This window comes from Salvia splendens, chromosome 22 (assembly GCF_004379255.2).
Source record: "Salvia splendens isolate huo1 chromosome 22, SspV2, whole genome shotgun sequence".
Taxonomy (NCBI): Eukaryota; Viridiplantae; Streptophyta; class Magnoliopsida; order Lamiales; family Lamiaceae; genus Salvia; species Salvia splendens.
In genome coordinates, this window is record NC_056053.1 from 23,030,213 (window position 1) to 23,054,561 (window position 24,349).

General features: G+C 33.3%; 2 protein-coding genes and 1 long non-coding RNA gene across 8 annotated transcripts; 1 reads left to right on the forward strand and 2 right to left on the reverse strand.

Moving 5' to 3' along the window:
* Nucleotides 1-11,084: 11,084 nt before the first annotated feature.
* LOC121787146 lies at nt 11,085-12,367 on the reverse strand. Its single transcript, XR_006047280.1, has 2 exons — nt 12,234-12,367; nt 11,085-11,495 (listed from the first exon to the last, which is right to left on the reverse strand). It is a non-coding gene; the product is annotated as an uncharacterized LOC121787146 (long non-coding RNA).
* A 673-nt stretch (nt 12,368-13,040) lies between these two features.
* LOC121787144 (serine/arginine-rich splicing factor 4-like) lies at nt 13,041-19,268 on the reverse strand. Of its 6 annotated transcripts, XM_042185796.1 has the most exons (6): nt 19,068-19,103; nt 18,797-18,908; nt 16,345-18,201; nt 14,817-16,254; nt 14,557-14,743; nt 13,041-13,497 (listed from the first exon to the last, which is right to left on the reverse strand). In XM_042185796.1, exon 3 carries the CDS (start codon nt 18,199-18,201, stop codon nt 16,360-16,362), a length of 1,842 nt encoding a protein of 613 aa, XP_042041730.1. In that variant the 5' UTR covers nt 18,797-18,908; nt 19,068-19,103; the 3' UTR covers nt 13,041-13,497; nt 14,557-14,743; nt 14,817-16,254; nt 16,345-16,359. The 6 variants fall into 6 exon arrangements, with proteins under 6 accessions (XP_042041730.1, XP_042041733.1, XP_042041732.1 ...); XM_042185799.1 differs by lacking the exon at nt 18,797-18,908 and having other exon boundaries at nt 14,817-16,235; nt 19,068-19,268; XM_042185798.1 differs by lacking the exon at nt 18,797-18,908 and having other exon boundaries at nt 14,817-16,245; nt 19,068-19,268.
* Nucleotides 19,269-19,607: 339 nt separating this feature from the next.
* LOC121786571 (ubiquitin-conjugating enzyme E2 variant 1D-like) lies at nt 19,608-22,440 on the forward strand. The gene is made up of 4 exons (XM_042185213.1): nt 19,608-19,786; nt 20,499-20,638; nt 21,259-21,384; nt 22,057-22,440. Exons 1-4 carry the CDS (start codon nt 19,753-19,755, stop codon nt 22,195-22,197), a joined length of 441 nt encoding a protein of 146 aa, XP_042041147.1. The 5' UTR covers nt 19,608-19,752; the 3' UTR covers nt 22,198-22,440.
* Nucleotides 22,441-24,349: the final 1,909 nt, after the last annotated feature.

Sequence of the window (24,349 nt, forward strand, 5' to 3'; positions counted from 1 at the left end):
CACACATAATATGTGCATTGCAAGCGCACACACATAATATGCACATAGCATGAGCATGCACGTAATATGCACATTGGACACACACATTGCGCATACGCACAACATACACTCTCGCATAAATAAGTCAAAATACATTCAAAAATAATATGGAGATACATAATACACATAAATAATTTTTTAAAAATAATAATACCTCCGTCCCTGAAAATTTGTCTCATTTTTCCATTTTCGTCCGTCCCCCAAAATTTGTCTCATTTCACTTTTTACCATTTTTGGTAGTGGACCTCATATTCCACTAACTCATTTCTACTCACATTTTATTATAAAACTAATATATAAAAGTAGGACTCACAATCCACTAACTATTTCAACTCACTTTCCATTACATTTCTTAAAACCCGTGTCGGGTCAAAGTGGGACAAATTTTTGGGGACGGAGGTAGTATTAAGTTAAAAGTTAATATCAAATTTTGGTTAATTTTTTGTCATACCAAACAAAGAATTTAGAATCGATATATAATTTTATATCTATTAAATAATTGATTAGAAATTGAATTAAAATATTATAACTTCACCTACGGGTCAAGCACAGTTGACAACGCGGAGTTGTGGTGACCTTGAGGTCACGGGTTCAAATCCTGCACCCGCTGGAAGACTTTCAACCTTCATCCGTGAACCCGATCGAATAGAATTAATCGAATTCCACCATTGGTGGATTCGGTATATCTGTCGTCAAACAAAAAAAATTATATATTATAACTTCAAATTCAATTCTATGTAATTCCAATTTACTAACGCAAATTCCAATTTGATGATTTCATATTTTTTTTGTAAACATGGAGTGTGCTCAAGCCATGGCTCGATGGCGAGCTAAGATCTCAAAGATACAATCGAATCACACAGTGGCGGACACAGTAAGAGGGAGGGGAGGGCTTAAGCCCTTCCCCCAAAAAATTTTTTTATCTAGGTTTCCATTCCAATTTTTTTTTGAAACTGTTAAAAATAAGCTTCAGCCCTCACCAAAATAGTACTATTGAAGACTAAATCAACAAAAAAATGATGGTAAAAAGGGCTGAACTTGATCTAGAAATCAAAGTTTACAGAAGAAAAAATGGCCGCTTCGTCTGGAGGAAGAAGATGACAATTATAATATTATAAAATATTGTTTTAAAAAGTGATGTATAATTGCTTTTTTGAAACTTGTGATTACTGCGCCAATTAACATTACCCGGTTTCTAAGTAAAATACCCGGTTTCTATTCACTAAAACAGTAAATTGGAAGTCCTTTAAAATTATAGTAAATCATATTAATTGAGGTCGACAATAAAGTTACTCGTAGGATATTTTAGTAGCTTCCAACTTACTCCAACATATATAATCCATGAAAATTTATTATGGAGTAAGTTCAATTCTTCTAAATTTTCCTTTTTTGTAATCCATATAAAGTTTTGTGATATATTGACAAAATGATTAATTTACTCGATTTTAAAATGTTAGAGTTAAAAATTTTATGCTAGGTTAGAGTTTAAGTTGTTCAAGTTAATTATTTGGAAGTTTACATTTTTTGGAAAATATGTAAATCATTCCACTAAAACATATAGAATTCAATATTCGTCGCTTTAGCAACGCAAATATAAATATAACATGAATTGCTTTAATGGTTTGGCTTGGTAAAGCGTTGGATTAGTTTTAGGCATTTTTATAGTCGTCGTCCTTCGTCCTGTTAAAGTGAAGTTTTGTTTTAGACGTGAGATTTTAGCAGTGTGAGAGTTCAATAAATTAGAAAAAATTAAAGATGATAATGTTTATATTTAAAAAAAAACATGTCAATTTAAATGGGGCATCCAAAAAGGAAAACAAGTCACTGTGGAGAGTAGTATTTTTTTTTCTATGTACTCACTCCGTCGACTTAAAAATAAAAACTTTTGAAATGATACGAGTTTTAATGTAAAATTAGTAAAGTAAAAGATATATAGAAAGAAAAAGTGTTTTAGTATAAAATGGGTCTCACCTTATTAGAGAGATTTTTTTTTAATTTTAGGTGACAGATAAAAAAGAAAAGAGTTCCATTTTTAGGGACGGAAAAAGTATTTTAGTATAAAATGGGTCTCACCTTATTAGAGAGATTTTTTTTTAATTTTAGGTGACAGATAAAAAAGAAAAGAGTTCCATTTTTAGGGATGGAAAAAGTATTATATAGTGAAGCCCCTACTACAAAAAATTCCTACGTCCGCCACTGGAATCACAGTCACTGCAAAAACATAAAAACAAAGAAAAGCAAAGGTCTTGGACGCCACAAACACCCCTCGATCCTCATAAAAACAAGCACAAACCAAAATAAAAAAAGCAAGGCGAGCAGCAGATAAACATCACGTGCTGCAAAAAGACATTCAAACATCAAGAAAGACACCAAAACAAAAGCCTCCAAAACACAAGTAACACAAAACAACACCACTCACAAAACCACTATGATAAAGGCAAAAGTTGCTTCCCTGCCATAAAAAATGAGGGAGAGAGCGAAGACATACCAAAGCCACCTTTAAAACGTCACTGGGTTTCGTAATTTCTTCGATTCTTTAGTTCTTTCCACCTTCTAATGTTGCTCACATCGTCTAAAACTTGATTAGGTGAAAATGGAAAGGCAGGACACCAACCTCTAATTCAGATACCAAGCCGCCAAAATAGACGTTTCTTTTCACATTCCAATTGGGGTTGAGTTTCTAGAAAGTCACCTTGTTTCGAAGGTCTCATATCGACCATGAAATGACATAATAGTAAATTGATTGCTCTATATGTTTATACTCAACCACGCAAATGGTCTCTAAACTATACATTTCGCACTCAAACGATTCCTAAACTTTATAAATATTATGGGTAGTGCCTGGACTAAGGTGTGATTATATTCATGGTACTTTTTCACTGTTCATCATAATTTTGCACCACTAATGCCCAAAGCATGGAGGACATTTTTGGACTTTCATATCTAGGTATTGAGTATGATATTTTTCTATCTCTCTCTAGTATAAAATAAGTATGATATTTTTTTAGAATTTGAGTGTTTAAAATGATATTTTTCACTTCACTTTTTCAATCACTTTATGTTAGATCTTATCTAATATGGTTATACTCTATCTATCCGTCCACAATCAATAATACTTCGTCCGTCCCATAATATGTGGCATTTCTTGTCATTTCAGTTCGTCCCACAAAGAGAGTCACATTTCACTTTTACCATAAATGGTAAGTAGGTTCCACATTCCACTAACTTACCTCACTCACATTCTATTATAAAACTAGTACTTCAAATGTCCGTGAATAGAAGTCCCGGTTAATTTTTACTATAAATGGTAATAGACCACATTCCACTAACTCATTCCACTCACATCTCATTTAAAACTATTATATATATAAGCGGGACTCGCATTCTACTAACTTTTTTCACCCATTTTCTTAATATTTTTTGAAATTTGTGCCACTAAGAAATGAGACTCCTAATGACGGACGGAGGAAGTATAAAAAAGTGGACCTCATATTTCACTAACTTTTCCAACTACGTTTATTTACATCTCTTGATACCCGTGCCCACACCATATATGACTCTTATTAATACTATTATAAGACGGAGGGGTACTTTTTATTTTGGTTCTCTTTCCTATTTATTCTCTTTTCGAAATTACTTTTGCATAAAATTTTTTTGATGCATGTCAAGTTAGCAATGTTATTACCACGTAGTCAAATACAATCTACTGGTACCTAGGAGTAATAAATAATACTATTCCTCGCGTGATGAGATATTATATTATACAGTATATATTTAAGTATATGATATTAAATCAGCAACATAAATCTAAACTAGGATGTGATGTGATGTGATTTGGTCCTAGCATTCACTTGCCACAATTACTATGGTTGGATCAGACGTACTACTATTTATTGGCCATAAAATTCTTAGATGAATGATCTGCCACCATTAATATTGAATCATAACGTTACACATTAATTTCACTCCTATATACTACTGTAGTATAACCAATATAAGTGCTTGGGTGTTGAAATACGCCTACCCCTAGATTTACATACTAAGTGCATGTTTATGTTGTTGGTATATACGTTTATACAAATACAGAGACATTAGTTTTGTTCGATCAGTAAGTCGGAGTTTCGAGTTTTCTGACATCAGAGAGTGGTATTCTTCTAAATGAAGGAAAAGTATTTACGGACATTAGTTATGTTCAATCAGTAAATCGGATGTTCGAGTTATCTTGAATTGTAAGTGATATGCTTCTAGTTGAAGAAAAAGTGCATGCTTATGATATGAAGAGTTTTACAATATTATTATTTAAATTTCAACTGCATGTATCCTCACGATTTTTAAAGTCGACGGATTTTCCTCTTACTATAAATTTCATTGTTGCCGGTATTGACATGTAGAATGGGACTCTCCAGATAATATAAAGTGATAAATTGGTTTTCACACTATCGGGTAGGGGTGAGCAAAAAAACCGGAAACCGAATATCCGAACCGAACCAAACCGAAATTTTGAAATTCGGTTCGATTTTTTCGGTTTTTCGGTTCGGTTCGGTTTTAAAAATAAAAAAATTTCGGTTTTTCGGTTCGGTTCGGTTTGAGCGAAGAAAAAAACCGAAAAACCAAAAAACCGAATTATATATATATTCTATTAATTTAATATATTATATTATATATAATATATATATTCTTTTAATATATTCTACTATATAATATATATTATATGTATTATTAATTTTATATTATATAAATATTCTATTAGTATATATAAAATAAAATAAAATACACATATATAAATATATATTTATATTATATTTATTTTTTTTAGATTTTTCGGTTTTTTCGGGTTTTTCCGGTTATGTTCGGGTTTTTCAGTTTTTTAAGTTCGGTTTTCGGTTTTCGGTTTTTCGGTTTCGGTTTTTTGGTTTTTCAGGTTCGGTTCGGTTTGGATTTTGAACTAAATTCGGTTTTTCGGTTTTGGTTCGATTTTGGCAAAAAACCGAACCGAAACCCGAATGCACACCCCTACTATCGGACCGGTCTTTTGTAACCCTAACCCTAGAAAAAAACAACGAGTTATGACGAATTATATTGTGATCAAATGTATGACGTGGAGGTGCATATCGAGTAATATTTGCACATATATATATATATAGCATTGGATATAAATAGGATAAAGAGTGATGTCACACATACTCTTATATATGATGGTTAAGTGGGTCAACACAACGGAATCCAAATTAAATTCAGTGGTATAACAAAACGGGCTTACACTAGGTTCATTAATTCAAGTAAGTTTCAATTTAAACATTTTTTAAATCAAGATTCAATCCAAGGTCAGTCTCATCAGAAACCCAGTCTAGAAAGACATAGGAAAGCACAGATAAGATCCACTACTATTAACTTTTTAATTATTTCTACACTAATTTAAGATTAATTTTAATTATGTTTACCCTAGCGATTTCCACCGATTAATATTTTCAAATTCCACCTTATTCCAATTCAATTTTCTCAAAAATAATTACAATAAAATAAATTTGAACATACGTATTTATTTTATTAATAGTATAATTATATAATAATTATATATTATACTTATTGATAATAGATTCCATACATAACTCTTAACCATCTAATAATCACTATTTTCGGTTCATAATATCTAATAAAAATATAAAAAAAATACATGAGTAATTAAAAATATTGTGGGTGACTCTATGTATGGACTTGGTCAAATATAATAAAAGACATGTTTATCAGCAACCATTCAACTTAATCCAACCAATTACTTTTTAAATATTTTATTAATTTCTATCTCTTCCACATCATCAATATTCATGCAATCCAACAATTCATTTTTTTATGGTTTATCAATGACCACCCAACCACACCATTTATTTATATAGCTATATAGATATATATATTTATGATAATTATATTACTTGCAATATTTTATTATTACAAAATTGTAAAAAATACAATAAATGACAAACTAAAAGTTATTATAAAAAACAAATAAAAAACTTATATTATTATAGTTGAAATACGAGATTGAAGATACGTAATTAGTGATAAAAACAAATGGTGAAAAATAAAGGATACTAAAGAAAATGGAGTAAGAAATTATATTAAAGAAGAATTATATATGGAGAAAAAATGAGAGTTTTGTGTGTAGAAATATAGCAAATGTGATCTCTATTTATAAAGACTGAAAATTTATAAATTTAAATATTTATTAACCAATGAGATTGCACCATTTGACACAAATTCATTGGTTGAAATAATAAATGAGGAAGGAGACCCATAGTCTCATTTCATCAACTGGCCGACTGAGGTCATTCTAATTTTTATTTATTTTTAAATGAAAAATGATGACATGGCACCCAACCAGGTCATTCATAAACATAGTCTTAGACTACTTTAGTTGTGGATTTGGGCTGAGCCGAACATAAATTGATTGAGCCACACTGAGCCTAGGTCACATCAAGCCTACAGAGAGTGAGCCAGAGTATGCTACAACTACAAGCGCAAACATACACAACTAAAACAAGACATATTATTATTCAAGACAAAGTCGAAAATAACATCTAACCTAACAAATAAAACAAAATATCAAATTAAATCCTAAAAAACATTGGGAAATCCAGAACAACAAAAGGTGCACAGACCCAATCCAAATAGCAAAAGAAGCAAAATATCCATATGACACCTTTAAAAAATTGATTTTGCTATCTATACAAATTTGTATTTTAACAAAAATTGGTTATAATCTCGTACTTTCATTCTTAAATACTAGGTCCATGCCTAGTTTATGTCTTGATGGACTTGGAATTGATAGCTTTTTGGCCTAAAAAATAGCAATTTTATAATTAGATTATTAGAAAAGATTGAAGAAGAACAAGAAGATGAATAAACTATTTGTATGACCAGTCTACATAAGTACATTAGCCAGAGCAGTCATCGTTATAATGTCATACGATTATGTTCTGACACTATTTTTTGCACAGAAATTCTTGCATGATTCATAATCAATAAATTGACCAATAGAGTATATTGTTATGCTTCGCATCTAGTATTTCATAATTTAAATAAGTTGTTATTTCCTTGCCTATTAGGAGTAACTACTAATTAAATAACGCAACTTGATAGTTTTTGGCATGCTTTATGTATGCGATGCAATTTCGGAGCCAGAAAAATGAAATAAATTCAACATAGGTAATTAACGGATTATCAATTGGGGTAAGTTAAATTTTGTTTGTAAGGGCTAATTACTTCTAAAATGATGAACTTCTCTTATATTTTTTTTGTAATTAATTTAAATTGAAACTTTAATTATGTATTGATTTACTCCCTCCGTCCCCGAATAAGAGTCGCTAATTTCCATTTTGGGTCGTCCCCCATTAAGAGTCACTCTTCATTTCTACCTCAAATGGTAGTATGCCCCACATTCCACTAACTCACTCCACTCACATTTTATTATAAAACCAATATAAAAATGTGGGTCCTACATTCCACTAACTTTTTCAACCAACTTTTCTCTACATTTCTTAAAACTCGTGCCCGGTCAAAGAGCGACTCCTATTAGGGGACGGAGGGAGTATGATTTATTGCAATTGTTGCCTAAAACAAAACTCTGTCTAAATTTAAAATTTAATATAGCATAGCAATGTTATATAAATTTATGTATGATAAATGTGATTGCTATGATATAAAGTTTAAACTCCTCCTAATTAAGGGTTCGTTTGTCAATTACTCCCTCTGTCCCACATGAATATGCACTCTATTATTTTTAGTCCGTCCCACAAGAATATACATTTTCTAATTTTGAAAAGTTTTTTCTCTCTAATAAGGTGAGATCCATTTTTCACTAACAATTCTTTAATTACTTTTTCTTTCTACATTTCTCTTACTTTATCAATTTTACATTAAAATTCGTGCCGAACCCAAATAGATGGAGTATATTTGATTAAATAATGAAATTTTTTAATTGAAAAAAATGCTTAAAGTCAGCGGTTGACGTGCAGAATCTATCAAGAAAGATAATAATATCTATAGTAATTAACCCAATAACTAATATACGATAAAAAGAACAACGGAGAAAATAAATACTAGCAAGGTCAACCATGCCAAGGATTCGATTTTGCAGCACATAATAAATTCAAAAGGCACCAATATAGCTAATAATATACATTCTTCATGCGGAGATCTAATAAAAATACACTTCCCTAGAAAAATCAAAACAAAATAAAAGTATATGTTATTTGTGTTCCATAAAATAATTATCTAGAAAATAAACAAAATATGGTAAATTTTAATGGTTTTATTAGTATTTAACTTTTTTATTTAATAATCTTTTCGACCCATCGTAATTGATGCGTTTTTTTTTTCGTTTGAAGTTAAAGGAAACAATGAGAAAAGGGACATAAAAATAGAGAAGAGAACAATAAATCAATGAAATAAATTGGTCAAACAATTAATAATGTCTAATATCTGCAGTACTGTGCTATTCATATTATAGTGTTTTATGATCTTTATAGAACAAAATATTTATATCAATTTGAGGGGGAAAAAATTGGAAAACACAAAAAGCTGCTGCCAGAAATATAATTAATTCCTGACAAAGTCATGTAAAATAGTAGATATATATTTGCTTGAATAAATTTATATCCAAAACTAATCGTTATCCAACTAAATGTACTTTTTAATTAAAATAATTAATTTTTCATCCGTTCACATGCATAACCCATAACTTAATGAAACAGTACTCCCTTCGTCCCTCTATAGTAGAGGCGTTTCATTTTGAGCACCCGTTTTAAAAAAATTATAATAAATAGCTAAAGTGTAAAAAAATAAAGTAAAAAAAATATAATTAAGAGTCTTCTCTATATTATTTTTCTCTTATTTTACATTTTTTCTATTTTAATTATTTATTATCATTTTTTAAAACGAGTGTTCAAAATGAAACGCTTATACTACAGAGGGACGGAGGGAGTATATTAATATTATTTATCATATAAAATATTTATAATAACCTTTTAAGGTGGTTTGGTGTTTTTTCTTGGATTATTTTTTATTCGGGTTGTTTGTATGCGTTGAATTTTTCGCTTGCCATACTCTTTTGTCAGGTATTCTTTATAACGTAGTATTATTATTTATTATGTATAAAATGTATAGTAATATTTAATTTTGTTTGCCAATTTTGGTATTGTTTCGTGGTTTGCTTTTTATTATGATTGTTTGTACGCGTTGAATTTTTCCGCTTGTATATTACTCTTTTGACTCTTGCATTTTGTTAGTATATCGTAAAAAACATGCGAAAAATTAATTGGGTCCATCATTACACTGGTCAATTTTTGTCTAGTTATATAATTAGAGAAAATAAAATTAAATAGTATTGATGCAAGAAAAGTAAAATGACATTATTATTTCATTAATGTTTAGCCATGCAATAATAATCCACCACATACAACGGTAGCAACCATCAATAATTAATATTGGAAAATTACACTTCTTTTAAACCAAAGGGATATGAATATGACGCACCAAGATTTTGAATTGCGAATATATAATTAATTATGAGCTTTTTTTCTTATGAGTAATTATGAGGTAATTTATGACAAGTAAGTTAATAGATTTGACTTTTTTTATTTTTGAAGGGTGTAGGTTTGATTTATTAACATATAAAGTTAAAAAATAAAGTCAAACCTACCTGTCATAAATTACCTCATAATTGCTCATTAAGAAAACTCTAGTGAATAACTGTATAATTGCAATTCAATTCATGACAAAAAAAAATCACAATAATATAAAGATAAAAAAAAAGAGAATTAAAAATTGGGTTTGGTGTGTTTTGGATTAATTGTAACTGCTGTCTGTACTTTAAACTATTTATATTATATATAACTCGTTATTTTAGATTAATTTGTACTGTTGTCTATATTTTAAACTATTTACTGTATGTATTTATAGCTAGTCATTTTATGGGTTGAGCAATTTGTACCGTATAAAAAAGAAATAAAATTGTGTATTTGTGTATGGTGTGTTGGTCAAGTTTATGGAATTATTTATAAGCTAATTATTGATATTTTAACATTTTTTTACCTATCTGTAAGTAGTAATTAAATATCTAAATTATTTAAGAAAAAATGTCCCCATAATCATTTCTGGCAATGGAAATATTACGTGGGTCATCAAACAATGACGTGGATTTTAAACAAATGTATTAAATGGAAATGAGCTGGCAAAAGTGTAACGCCATTTTCTGTTTCATTTATAATTTAACTGGCATTGAATCTTTTTAATTAAATGGAGTAGAATTTAACGCTAAAAATTGAAAAAAGCTAAAAGTTGACTATAAAATTAAAAACTTTATATGGTCATAACTTGTGAACGAACTCTCTTTTAGTGCGCGTTCGTATTATTTATTTTATATATTAATTTTCATTCTAATACTTCAAAAAAAATATTATTGATTTTATCAATTTAATAAATGAAATATAAACCAAAGTAAAATTTATTTATTTTCTCAATACACCAATAACAATTTTTATGGAATTAGAAACAAACTAAATTTATAAAACAAAACAAAAATACTAAACATGAAATAAATGAGAATAAATATCATGCATTAAAATATAATCCACTAGTATAATATAATGTGGTCATATTAAAGAACTATAAATATTTTGTTTCGATATTTTGAGATTCTTTGAATTCGACTCGAGTACTATTTTTTCCATTTGTAACTTGGTTAAAATTAGGTTTTTGTTTCTAAATTGGTCCCCTATTTGTTTCATTTTTCCAATAAGTATTATTTAAATCGGTCCCCAATATGTTTCATTACTTCCATAATTATTTAAATCGGTCCATATTGGCTATCGGTTTCATTTCTAAAAGTCAAGTCAATGTACTGTTATTGGTTCATGATTGTCGAAATTGTGAGCCAAATATTATTAGCATTATCATAACAATAATATATTGTTTTAGGCTTAAAAATTTTCTATCCATCCATACGAGATTTATGAAAGTTTTATCAAATAATTAAGGAGATTAGAGAGTAAGAGAAAATATACAACTTAAATAACTAATCAAATATTTTCTGACAATTGAAATTGAATACGGAGTATTAATTATCCACGTGGCAATGGATGCTAGCGGTGTAATTGAACCAAAAAAAAAGCTTACTTGACAAACTAATCAACCAACACAAAAACACACCTTATCTTTCAATAATATTTCATACCATAACAAAAACATGGTATACTAAAATTTTGATATTTCAGTATTTTTTTAGTACGTACAATAAGTCTGTTATACTGGTATTTCTATGTTGGCCAATTAGGTTTGCCAAGTAAGCATTTTTTTATCAGGTTTAAATTACACCTCAAACGTCCATCGCCACGTAGATAATAGCCCGGAAATAACACGTAGGAAAAGTATATCCAGCTACCACAGTACATGCATTTTCCCTATTCCAAAATCATAAATAATCCAGCATTAGAAATGATGGTCCATTAATGAGATTAGTAATATGGAAAATTGAAGAAGTTTTAATGGAAATAAAAAAACAAAATCTCAACCCCTAGAAAATATAGTAGCAAGAGGTAACATTAATATTTGAGAAATAAGGGCCGTCCAACACATGCAAGAACTTAAATACTATATCTCTTGCAAAAATTAATAATGGTGTGGTTGGATTTGTTAGAAATTAAGTGATGCTTTAATGGCTGTTGCTGAGCTTTCCCTGTTACTTTGTATGTATCTGTATCTATACATCTCTACACACACTAAACACACACCCCGACTCCCCAGGCAATGAATGACGGCCTTCCCTGCAGTTTTGCTTAATTGCAATATTTACTGCAAATTTCCATTCCTGCTCTCTACCATCTTGGGATTTTTTCCAACAATTAATACAATTTACTCATTTACTCTCTCTCTTAATTTAATTCAGCATTAAATCAATCCCATTATATTTTCTCCTATATATATGTACCATGGTCCTAGACTTCCTAACCTCAGCCACTTCATGTTGTGGCAGTTGCTGACTCTACTGGCCACAACCACCGTATAGAAGCTGCGCGAGTTTCGACACCTTCAGGTATATCTAATTCTCCGAACGTGTATATAGCAACTCAATCGATTCGTGCTCATATCGCTAATATATTTTCGTCTATTTGATCCAAAGGAAAAGCGAACGGACGAACCTTGAAACGATGAGCCGAAGGAACGGAGCGAAGCTTGATCTCAAGTTGAACTTGTCCCCGCCGAGGGCTGGGCGCCGCGAGTCCCCGAGGAGGAGGCGCTCACCGTCTGTTTCGCCAACGAGCTCATGCGTCTCGTCGGAGGCGAATCACCAGGAGGATCAGTTCCGCTACCTGGAGGGGCATGAGGAGAACTCGATGATGCTGGTGGGATGCCCCCGTTGCCTCATGTATGTGATGCTGTCGGAGGAGGATCCGAGGTGCCCCAAGTGCAAGAGCACAGTGCTGCTCGATTTCCTCCATGACACCGCCACCTCCACCACCAAAAACAACAAGAATTAGAAACCAGTGGCTCCAAAACAGGAATAAGGAAATTTTAAATATTCTGCTTTAGTTCAGTTACTTTTCAAAAAAAAGAAAAAGAATCAAATCAGAATGCAGTTATTTCCAGAGGTAGTTAGCTAGTAGCACTATTGTTGCTCCGCTTCTCCAACGGCATGTAAAGGAGGAGTGGAGCCTTAATAGTGCTACTTTTATTTCTCCCTTTTTAAATTAGTTTTGGTCCATTTCTATCAAGCATAGGAAGCAGATTGCCATGGCTATGCATAACAAAGTTTTATTTACTCTCTCTCTCTCTCTGTGTGAATTCTTCCAACCACAGCAAGACAATTCAGCATTACTTGTTATTGGGAGGCTAAAGCTTACAAGTGGTAATAATAATTGTAAGAGAATTAAGTTTTGATTTCTTGAACCCACAAAAAAGAGCAGACTCAGCCTATTGATTAGTGAAAATGATGCCACATTACCACATTTAAAAATGTGAAAGTTATGTTTTGCATTGATGTAACATTGTTCTCATAAAATACCTAAAATGAAAATGTTTTAACTACACCATCATTGGCAATATTGACTTATTCATTAGCTGCAACTAATTGCATCCTAATAAAAATATCATATGAACAGAAGAAAGGATCGTGCTAATGCAATTTTTACTACAATGTGTTCATAAACGACAGTAACTTTGCAATAAAGGAGGCACATTAAAGTGTCACCACTCGGATGTGGGCTTGGCCGACAATCAGAGACATGCCTCTTTGGCTGTAGTGGACAGTTGCTCCTTTTGTGGCCCAACTCCCCACAATTGTAGCAACTCTTTTGAGATTTTTCATTGTAGGAAAGCCCTCTTCTATCTTGGACCTTCTTGACAGAAGATGAACCCACCAAATGAGATATGTCAGATCGTTCATCCAATTCCTTTTTACCATCACTGTCATGAGGCTCATAACGGTCAAAGTCCAAGTGATCCCGCAAACTGACTACTAAATTTAAATATGTAGCAAGATTGAATAAAGGCATTACACACTATGTTAATGTTCACCAATGGCTTAGGCTCCATGCTATTACCTTAAGAAGGTTAATGATTAATTTAAATTAGTGGCCTGCTTGCTATCAAAGTAAAATATAGTATTTGGGAAAACCATATGGAACTAATTGAGCTTCTTTAGCATTCAAAACTGAGGATGGTTCATAAAAAGAAATCGATGCATAGCTAAAGAAGCTATCTAATGCAATGTCACCTCATAGAAGAAGATTTGTGAGATGGATAGATTGAGATAGAAATGCAAAGACTTTAAATGGATAGAACTAATGGCTAAAAGTCAATCATATCACTGTGAAAAATAGTTCAAAATCTGGGTGATGGATTCAAATCCATATCAGTTCAAAGAATCACCAATGGAACTCCCGGTATAGATTTTAAATCCATCCTCAAGTTCTTAATCCAGACACAGCAAAAGGACTATCATAAACTAAGATAATCATAATTTTGATTCTTCATATGATTTTGTTTACATTTTCAATTTACTGACCTATAATTAATTTACACCAAATAAACTGTAAAGATTAGTAATAGAATGGACTCAAAGCTGACTTAAACAATCTAAATGCAATCTAAACTACAGACGGTCAAAAATTGATACTCTCTTCACGCCCTATGCCTCTCATCTGTGAATTAGCCGTCTATCTGACATTCCCGCATACTTTGTCCTATCAACCAATTATTCTGCTCTTAGACTAATATGTCTTAAGAAAATGATTAGGGGCCATACTGCCCTTACTTGATTTTTAAGTCTGCGAGTTATAGTAAGTTAGGTCAAAAGACTAAAAACCAAAATCTAATTCATACTACATGAGAAATCACGAAATTCTATAGAAAAATTATGTTGTAAGAGGATTTTGTAAGTTACATGCACTTGAAACCAGAAATAATAAATCAAAGGCCGACACATCAAAGACGAGAAAAACAATTTTCAAGTTTGTAAGTTACCTACTGTTATGACTGCACCACAAATACATGTTCAGATGTTCTTCTGCTTCAACCAACGAAATTTCCTTTCATTGCCTTACACCAAGGATGGCAATGGTTTGCATCCCAATAGCCATGCCTGACTGCAGGGGAGAGACTTTTGGTACATAGAATATGGGTTGGGTGATAAGAAATGTCTTTGATAGACCTGCACCAACTAAACCCATTGCATTAGAATACACCGATTTCAATTTTTGCTCAAATGTAAGTTCAGTTTTCACCTTCATGCCCTCAAGACATCTGATCTGGCAGCCATTTGATGTGCCAACAGCAGCCTCACTCTCTGGTCAGTGCTCCAAATGCTAATACGCTATATATGCTATATATTGATGAGCGTCTTCTTGATGATTCATTGTGGTGACAGGGTTGTTGCAAATATTTGCCTCTTTTTTCAAAATATTCCAGGGGCTTTCTTTTCCGGATAAGTGTTTTTATCAGAAATTATAAAGCTAAATTGAATTAAGAGTAAAGAATATTGGAATTACAAAGACAGTGTCCTGTATCAGAACAAGAATATAGAAATTCTTGACTCCTGGAGGATATTGAGCTTTCTAGAAAAAAGCTGTAAAAGTATGTACAAAAAATTCTAACAGATTTTGAAGGCGTGATAGATAGAGAAACAGTCAAGCCAGTTTTACTCCAAAATGACAGATCCAGGTAAAAGCGAAGCCAAATAAAAGAATCTGTTACATATTCTTAGAAGAAATCAGATCCCATTCAAGGGAAACTAATAAGAAAGCGGGAAGCACTATGTAATGCTTGCGTAAGAATCTGTGCAATCTTCACCAAAATCACAAACACACCCACGCCAGACACATCTTTGATCTTATCATCTTACACAGTTTTTCACGTACAAGTAAACAGACTTAATACATGGGAAAGATTTAACATAAGGACAGTACAAGTGTAAGTCCCCACAGGATACTACATATATTTTGAGCTAAACCATGAAATGAAATAGAGAACATTTTTGCACAGAAAAAAAGTAGCTAATGACTGCACCTACATCTTCTGAATGTCAAAATGCTACGGCATTATCATCAATGGTTCCAAGCAAACCAAGGAAACTCAAAAACCGTGTTTTATGATTCAGAGAACCATAAAGTTTCTTTAGTCAAGTTCAACTCTGGTACTATTAATAGATTCTCCAAAGAGAGAGCTTTAAAAATGATGGCAATTATCTGTGGTCTTCCTGAGTTATATATTAAAATATATTATGAATAGTAAGCTTAATATCCCACCAAAATTGATGATATTGAGGTCAACGTGCGATATTGGAATTGAGCTACAGTCGTATCTATGGAAACTCCCTCACCTCCTGGACAAAACAAGCTTAGCAGAAAAAGTTATTGCATAACAAAGTGAAAGAGCTCCCAACAAAAGACAGACGACTAATTTTGGTTGTCAAGACTCAAAAAACAAGATTCATTGTACTGCAGTACATATGTGTATTATAACCATGACTAGAAGTTTTACAGCCGATGTAGAGAAAAACCCTTACTTGATAGCAATTATAACCAGGAGGAATCTACAAGTCCTGTGTGTCATGTCATATCCCATGACAGCATGATGAAAGATGACGCCAGGGTTCTAAATGAATTTCAGCAACAGGCTTAAGAACATGGCAAGGAGAGATATAACTGCCAGTGCCTATCAAAACTTCAGTAGGATATTTCAGAATAATTTAGTATACAGCTGAATGATAAAAACAATGCACTTATATTGTTGAAGAGCAATGGAAACACTAACCGCAGAAAAAGGTGCTCAAGAATTTTCATGAAGTTCTCCCCATCCACTGCTGCCTCTAACATGTCTGTCAACAATTCCATATTCTGCATTCTGAGCACTTCTCCTTGAATAGTTCTCAGCTGATATAGGACCCTTCTTTAATCTCCTATAGTAAATCATCTCCCATGGCCAAAAGCGGGCGGAACCAAAATAAACTTCAACAGGTAAGTCCTTTTCATTTTCCTCTGGCAGTTGCAAGCCATAATGTTTCATAACCATATGTACTTCCTCTAACGACATTCTTGCTTCTCTGGAAGCATTCAAAATTGATTGACTGTTACATTCTGTTGCAGAAACATGTCGCTCACGTTGTGACTCTCTTATCCCTTTCATCGAGTGCAGAGATAGATTATCAACAATATGCCCATCACCATCTAAAAGTGGTACACATGACTCATGTGAGCCCTTGGAAGAAGAATGCCAAAGATTATTATCCTTTCCAGATGAATCCTTTGGCATCACCAACTGTGTTTCCTCTTCGAATAAATCCGCACATTGCTGAAAGGCAACAACATTTGCCAAAGAGCCCTTGGAATTTCCCTGAGCTTTATTTGGAGAGGGAGATACATTATGATTGACTTCTTTAGGTAATAATGAAGAAGAAGGCGACATTGACCCAGCTTTAGACCGTGGTGACTTTAAGGTTTTATATCCAGAATGGCGTGAAGGTGAAGATCCATAAGAAGAAGGTAAGGAAATTTTCTCTGAATGTATTGACTTCAACTTGAACCGTGATGAGGGTTGATATGGTCTAGAAGGCGACTGTGATCTGGATGAAGTATAATTAGAGTGGATTGAAGATGAAGATGGACCTATTGCTCTCTGAAAACGACTTTTATCTTGACTTTCGTAGTCCCTCCAATTTCTTTTTTTATCTTTTAACTCATTCCCCCTACCTCTAGGAGAAATCTCCTGAGTGGAAGAATCTCCAAGCCTCAGCAATTTCAGATTGGTTTTTGAAGTTGTTGGCTTCCTATCACTTTCCTGACTACTGAGGAGAAAAGTGTCACCACTCGGATGTGGGCTTGGCCGACAATCAGAGACATGCCTCTTTGGCTGTAGTGGACAGTTGCTCCTTTTGTGGCCCAACTCCCCACAAATGTAGCAACTCTTTTGAGATTTTTCATTGTAGGAAAGCCCTCTTCTATCTTGGACCTTCTTGACAGAAGATGAACCTACCAAATGAGATATGTCAGATCGTTCATCCAATTCCTTTTTACCATCACTGTCATGAGGCTCATAACGGTCAAAGTCCAAGTTATTTTCCAAATAAATTTCACTTAAGGGGTCTATAGCCGGCTCGTCCCACCTACTAACATTCACATGGTTCTTTCTACCATCTCCTATCCCATGATGATCAGTCGGAGAAGTTTGATTGCTTTCTCTCACATAAGGCTTTGACTCATCTGGACGGTACCTAGTTGATTCATGGATTAAGTTGGAAGAATCAGTTCTAAGTTTGCCATCTGCTTTGTGAGAGTTCAACTCATTCTCTCGTCGACCATATGAACTCGACCTTCGATGAGCGTATTCTTTCATTGAATACCTTCTATGTGGTTCCTCATTCAACTTCTCCCCAGTCGGGGGCCTTTGCGATTTCTGAGGCTGCCGTTTAGACCATGATATTGTTATGGCCTGACCACAAATCCTTGTCCCACGAAGTGTTTTAAGAGCTTTTTCAGCACCGGCGGGATAATCATAAACTACAAACCCATACTTGTCCTTCACCCTTACAGTACACCTACCAAACTTCCGGAAAACACGTTGAAGGTCATCTATACGAGTGCCAGCTGATAGGTTTCCAATATGCAAAGACATCTGGAAGATACAACAAGAATAATTACCAAACTAATAAAATACCTACGAACCTGTATCACATGTATAATTACACACATAGGTCTGCAAGCAGCATGCAAGATGCAACAAAATACATAAGTAATTGGGCAAGAGAGTGGGGTCTTTAGATTGTTAAGTGGTGTGAAAAGGGTTAGTTGATAAGTTGTATAACACAGGAAACCAAACCATTACGTTTCTGAAGCAATAAATAATAAACTGATTCGCTATTTAATCTATCTTCTCTCTTAGCTCAACTCACGCACACATTGCACACTACTACAACTCTCAGCCACTGCTCTCCGATCTCAAGACCCTGGAGAGTAGTACCCCGTATCAGAGAATCGTGTGCGTTTGGATGGTAAAAGAAGAAGCATGTTAGAATATAATCCTCTGTTTCTTTCTTAATTTATTTCTTCTTTGCTGATTCAAAACTGCAACATCTATCAACAAAACCAGAACCATTCAAAATTGAAAAAAAGCATCACTAAAGCCAATTCTAACATGGTTGCATGTATAAATTCAAAACGGATACATAAAACATCAACACAAAATTCCACCCCTATGCATTTGACCATACATTTGAAGCTTCCCACGGCACACAAGAGCTCTTGAAAACTTTCTCACGGCACTCATATGCATTTGACCATACATTTGAAGCTTCCACCACTAATTTGTGCGACTAAACAGCACTAATCCAAATAAAAGAACAACGAAAATTTTACTAAATATACGAATCCATTAATGAATAAAGGCAATAATCCAATAGCGCAAAAACAACAAACTCATAAACATTCAACAAACTCACTTTTGAAAATTTACATAAGCAAAATGGAGTAAATGTAAATCACCTGAAGATTGTGACGGTGCGTAACTCTCCCTTTCGCTGTCTCTGCAGTGTGTGAAGAATTAATTTAGAGATTGCACAGCACAGATTTTATACCCCTACTTCCTTTCTAATAATTATTTACAAGTCCTTTACGTTTTCCGTAATTCGGCTCCAACCCCTTTATGTTTAATGCTAATTGCTACATAATGATGAATTCTTAGAAAATGGTTGATTTTTATGAGATGGAATCATTAATTACGAATCTATTAGGGAAAATAATGAATTTACTTATTATATTCACAACAAATGATGTGGAGTAGTACTATAGATTTCAAATTTTATTTCCATTTTATCTAATTCCGATTGTATATATAAATATGAGTGCCCTTTCTCGAAAAATAGGAATGTCTAAGTCCATTTTCATGTATTAATCCAGTTTCAACTATTTGAATCCAATTTTAGTTTCATTACTTGTAGTAACTTTTATTCTTCTTTTAAAACCCTATAATTACTCATATTTGACTTTTTGGCTAATAATGAATTTCGGAGTATGGCCTTTTGCACTTACTTTTATTTTCCCTTTCTCTCTCAACCTTTTTAACCTCATCACCTCTTCCTCAGATTCTCTCTCTCATCTCAGTGATCTTTCTCTCTCTCTAAACGACCAATTCATCTCTACGCAGAAACCCAGCTCCCAATCCCACACCATGACTCTTGGCTCAGGAGGATCCAGCGTCGTGGGTAAAGACTTCCTCCTCTTACGATGATATTCCTTACATGCTCTGAATTTCGTATTTTTCATGTTCTTCGCCGTCAATTCGTATTTCATGGGTTTAAGCCTTTCAATCTTCTGATTCCCTGAGGTTTTAGCTGCGGATCTTAATTTTAAATTGCTCTTAACTTTGATTGTCCGTACACATATTGCGGGGGTTTTGAATTTTGATCTCACCTAGTTGTGTTTCTGTAGATTATGAACTTCAATCCATTGATATTATGTGGATTTGTTTATCGACTTGAATTTTCCTACTTAAGGTGTAAAGACATTGAATGATTTCGTAAGGCTGTGGTCGCGCAATCGAGTTGAATGTGAAGTGCATATGAATGTTTTTATGGGGTTCCTTTGCATTTGATATGATCATAGTTCTCATTGCTCTTTTATTCGACTAAGTGAGAGTTATTAATGGATTGAAGACACGAAATGAGTCTAATTATATGTTCAAAGTGTTTCCGCTAGCTGCTTTTATTGTCCATCTAGCTTCTGTTTTCGAAGTGATTTGTCCGATTATATGTTCAAAGGATTTGTTACAGAGATTACAGGTCATGTGTGAATAGCTGAATAATCGATCTCTCCTTATCACTCTCTTGTAATTTACGCCTGTTGTAGCTGTTTAGGTGATCGATTGCAGGGTTAGAAAAAGGAAACTGCCATTCTAATTATTCCACATTTTTGTAGTTCCTCGAAATTTCAGGTTGTTGGAGGAACTTGAGCGTGGTGAAAAGGGAATTGGTGATGGTACTGTAAGCTATGGAATGGATGACGGGGATGATATCTATATGCGCTCGTGGACTGGCACCATTATAGGTCCTCACAATGTGAGTATCTCCTTTGCTTATACATGATGGTAAAATAGGTTTAAGCATAAATTTTTTTTGCATTGTATATTGCTTCTTAAATGTGATTTGGTAAAAAGATAGTAGTTTGAAATTCCCACATGCCTCACTTAATTTCAAACTCTTTTGCTAGTTTATTTGATAAGTAGCGTGACAGTATCAATATGCATTATTGATTTTTCTTTTTCTTTATCTACATAAGGAAATTGTTTCCTTGAGATTGCTCTTTCTTTTAAATCTATTTTTTGTTTCTACCTCAGAGTTGCTTAATTTGGTAGTCACCACCGTAGTTCTACACTGAATATATTAGAACTATTGTGACCATTACTTCTGCAGCAGATCAGGTCAAGATTTTGAGTACAAGCTATGTACATTCCTGATAATTTCCTCACCAATCTCTTATCGTATCTTCTGCCCTTTTAATTTTTAAAGTTGGTTCCTATGTTGCTGGTTTGTGTGGGTTAAGTTTGTAAAATTTGATTAAAATTATCGTTGAATGGTGCTAATTTGTTTCATTTATTTATTTATTTATTTATTTATTTTCTGAAGCTGTTTGTGATTGCAATGCTAAAGACTAATTTCGCATTTTCTTTTGCTGTCAGTCTGTGCATGAGGGACGCATATATCAGTTGAAGCTATTTTGTGACAAAGATTATCCGGAGAAGCCTCCCAGTGTTCGTTTCCATTCCCGGATTAACATGACTAGTGTAAACCATGAAACTGGAGTGGTACAGATACAATCAACTCAAGGCTAAGTTTTTATTTTATCTAATCTATACTCCCTCGGACGCCATTAAATGACCCATTTTTTCCTTTTTCGTCCGTCCGCCAATAAATGACTCATTTAACTTTTACTCTTTTTGGTGAGTGGACCCACATTCCACTCATATTTTATTATAACACCAATATATAAAAGTATAACCCACCTTCCACTAACTTTTTCCCCACTCTCTTTCATAACGTCAAAAAATTTCTTAAAACCCACACCGGTCAAAATTGGGAAATTTATTGGTGGACGGAGGGAGAATTTGTTTTCAGTAAAGATGATCAATAATGGTTTCACATTTACTTTGTGGCCATGGTGACTCAGAACCCCCAACCTATTGGTTGGACGGAAGCGTGTTACCTACTAAGATTCACTTCGTCTTCTCAACACTGTTGTTTTTCTTAAGGCGTAACTTAGTTATTGAATGAATGATAAAAGTAAAATTGATATCTGGACCAATTCTCTATAACATTTGCCTACAGTTTCTGAAGGTGCATAGTAAATCCTACTTATATCATTTGATAAGGACTAGTGTATTTGTTGTTTTTACTTCATCTCTGGAGCAAATGTGATGTGTTGAATACTTTTAACCCGGAAAAACATGTGCTTATGATATACGACATTTTTGTTCCAGGTCGAACCAAAAAAGTTTAGGCCTCTAGCGAATTGGCAGAGGGAGTACACAATGGAGGACATACTGACACAGCTGAAGAAGGAGATGGCTGCTCCACACAACCGCAAGCTCGTCCAGCCACCTGAAGGAACCTATTTCTAGTGTAAGATATGAAGGTCTTAATTGACCATTTTCTGATTGATAGTTATCCCATCGTCTTAAGACGGAAGTTGAATGGGTGAATGCCTAAAAAAGCCATCTCATATCGACTCTCCTGGATTTCTCGTATCTTTTATCCTGCTTTATTTTCTTTGCGAACTATGTCATATCAGTAATGGGATTTCTTCTGTGTGAAAATCAACGAACATCTTGTTAATATCATAATTCTTGTGTTCTTGAATGCTATCTATCCTCCACGTGAAAATTTTGGAAAAACATCATTTGTTCTTACTTATAAAATATCTGTTAGTGATTTATAATTAAATTGATGTATAATTTTTAAATTTACTTCAATACAACAGCAAATTGTACTGTTTTTATTTTGTTTCATATTAATTGTTGTATTATTTTATTTGATTCCACTATTATTTTTTGCATTTTTTGTGATTTATTAGCATAATATTCTACTAAAGTTTACTCAAATTGCACCAACACGTATACTAATTATTCTCTCGGTTTTGTCAAAAATGATACGTTTTCATTTTAATCTTATTTTAGATGAAACATTTTCATTTTAGTCTATTATAAATAAGATGACACGTTTTTATTTTAAAAATTATAAAATGAAAATAAAAATTATAAAATGATTTGCTCTCTCCAACTAATACACACAAAAACTTTTTCTCTCTCAAACTAAAATATTCGTCTTTTTTCTCTCTATTTAATATTTACATCCACATTTCTCTTTCTAATTAAGTATAGCTAATCAATAACTCTTAAAATCTTGTGCCGATTAAGAAATTGGCTCATTAATCAATATTCCTAAAATCTTGTGTCAAGTAAGAAATGAATCATTTTAGCCGAGATGAATAGAGTAATTTTTAGACGTAAAAATGAAGCCCGCGAGAGGTGTGTATTCTTAATTATCAAATTATAACCTGAAAAAACTTACTCTTTCCTTACCATAAGAGTATGCACTATTTTCTTTTTAGTCTGGTCAACAAGAAAGAGTATGCATGTACTTTCTAATTTTGAAAACTCTTTTATCTCTAATGAGGTGTGACATATTCTTCACTAACAATATTTCCATTACTTTTCATTCTATCTTTCTCTTACTTAACCAATCGTGCAATAGAACTCGTGTCGAACCAAAAGTACATACTCCTATTCCTATAGCATGGAGGGAGTATAACTGCTTGGTCCTTAAAAGTACAAAATTTGGCCGAAAATTGGTATTTCACACGAACTTGAAATCTGAGCGTTAGAGTTATGAACTCGAATTGTTGTGAATTTTCACGATTTGGAATCTCGGACAAATTTGGGAAAAAATTTCAAAATCATATAACACGCGAAAAGTCGTCATTTACATTTGTTAAAGAGAAGTCATTTATTACACTAATCGACTGTGTCACCTGTATCATGTATTATTCGATGTGACACGTCAAATTCAACTAGAAAACTAAACTTGGTTGAAATTCGCTACGGGACATCTAATTTAATAATATCAACTACCACATTTTAATTTCGTTTTATCTTTATCTTACTTTAATTTCGTGCTATCTTTCTCTTACTTTACCAATTGACAATTGTGCATTAAAATTCGTGTCGAACCAAAAGTCATACTATTATAGCGCTGAGGGAGTATAACTACTTTATCAAAAATTTGGCCGAAAATTGGTATTTCACACGAACTTGAAATCTGATCGTAAAAATTATGAATTCGCATTGTTGTGAATTTTCATGATTTGGAATCTTAGACAAATTTGGGGGGAAATTTCAAAATCAAGTAAGAGCATGCGTAACGCTTGGGGCCGGGCCGCAAATTGCGAGTCCCGGCCCGTCCCATGCATTACACGGAAGTGCGGCACGGCTCAGGACCGTCCCGGTGACGCGTGACCGGCCTGGGGAGCGTCCCGCGTCCCGGCCCGGGACGGGGTTGCACGGTGACGGGCCGCAAGTCCCGCGTCCCGGCCCAGCGTTACACGGTCTTCGGGCCGGGACGCAAATCCAATTTTGTTTTTTTTTTAAATTCGATGTCTATAAATACGAGCTTGCGTTCCATCCATTTCAATCCCGCGTTCCATTTCAATACTCTATTATACCCTTTGTATTTTCGGCGTCAATGGATTGGTTCAACAGCGATCAACGTGAGATG

What these genes read in the sequence shown, in the direction of transcription:
- LOC121787144 (XM_042185799.1), bottom strand. Translation starts at nt 18,201, where the DNA reads ATGTCTTTGCATATTGGAAACCTATCAGCTGGCACTCGTATAGATGAC.
- LOC121786571 (XM_042185213.1), top strand. Translation starts at nt 19,753, where the DNA reads ATGACTCTTGGCTCAGGAGGATCCAGCGTCGTGG. An exon ending in AGGAGGATCCAGCGTCGTGG is followed by an intron (nt 19,787 to 20,498) that starts GTAAAGACTTCC and finishes ACATTTTTGTAG; the next exon opens with TTCCTCGAAATTTCAGGTTG. An exon ending in TAAACCATGAAACTGGAGTG is followed by an intron (nt 21,385 to 22,056) that starts GTACAGATACAA and finishes TTTTTGTTCCAG; the next exon opens with GTCGAACCAAAAAAGTTTAG.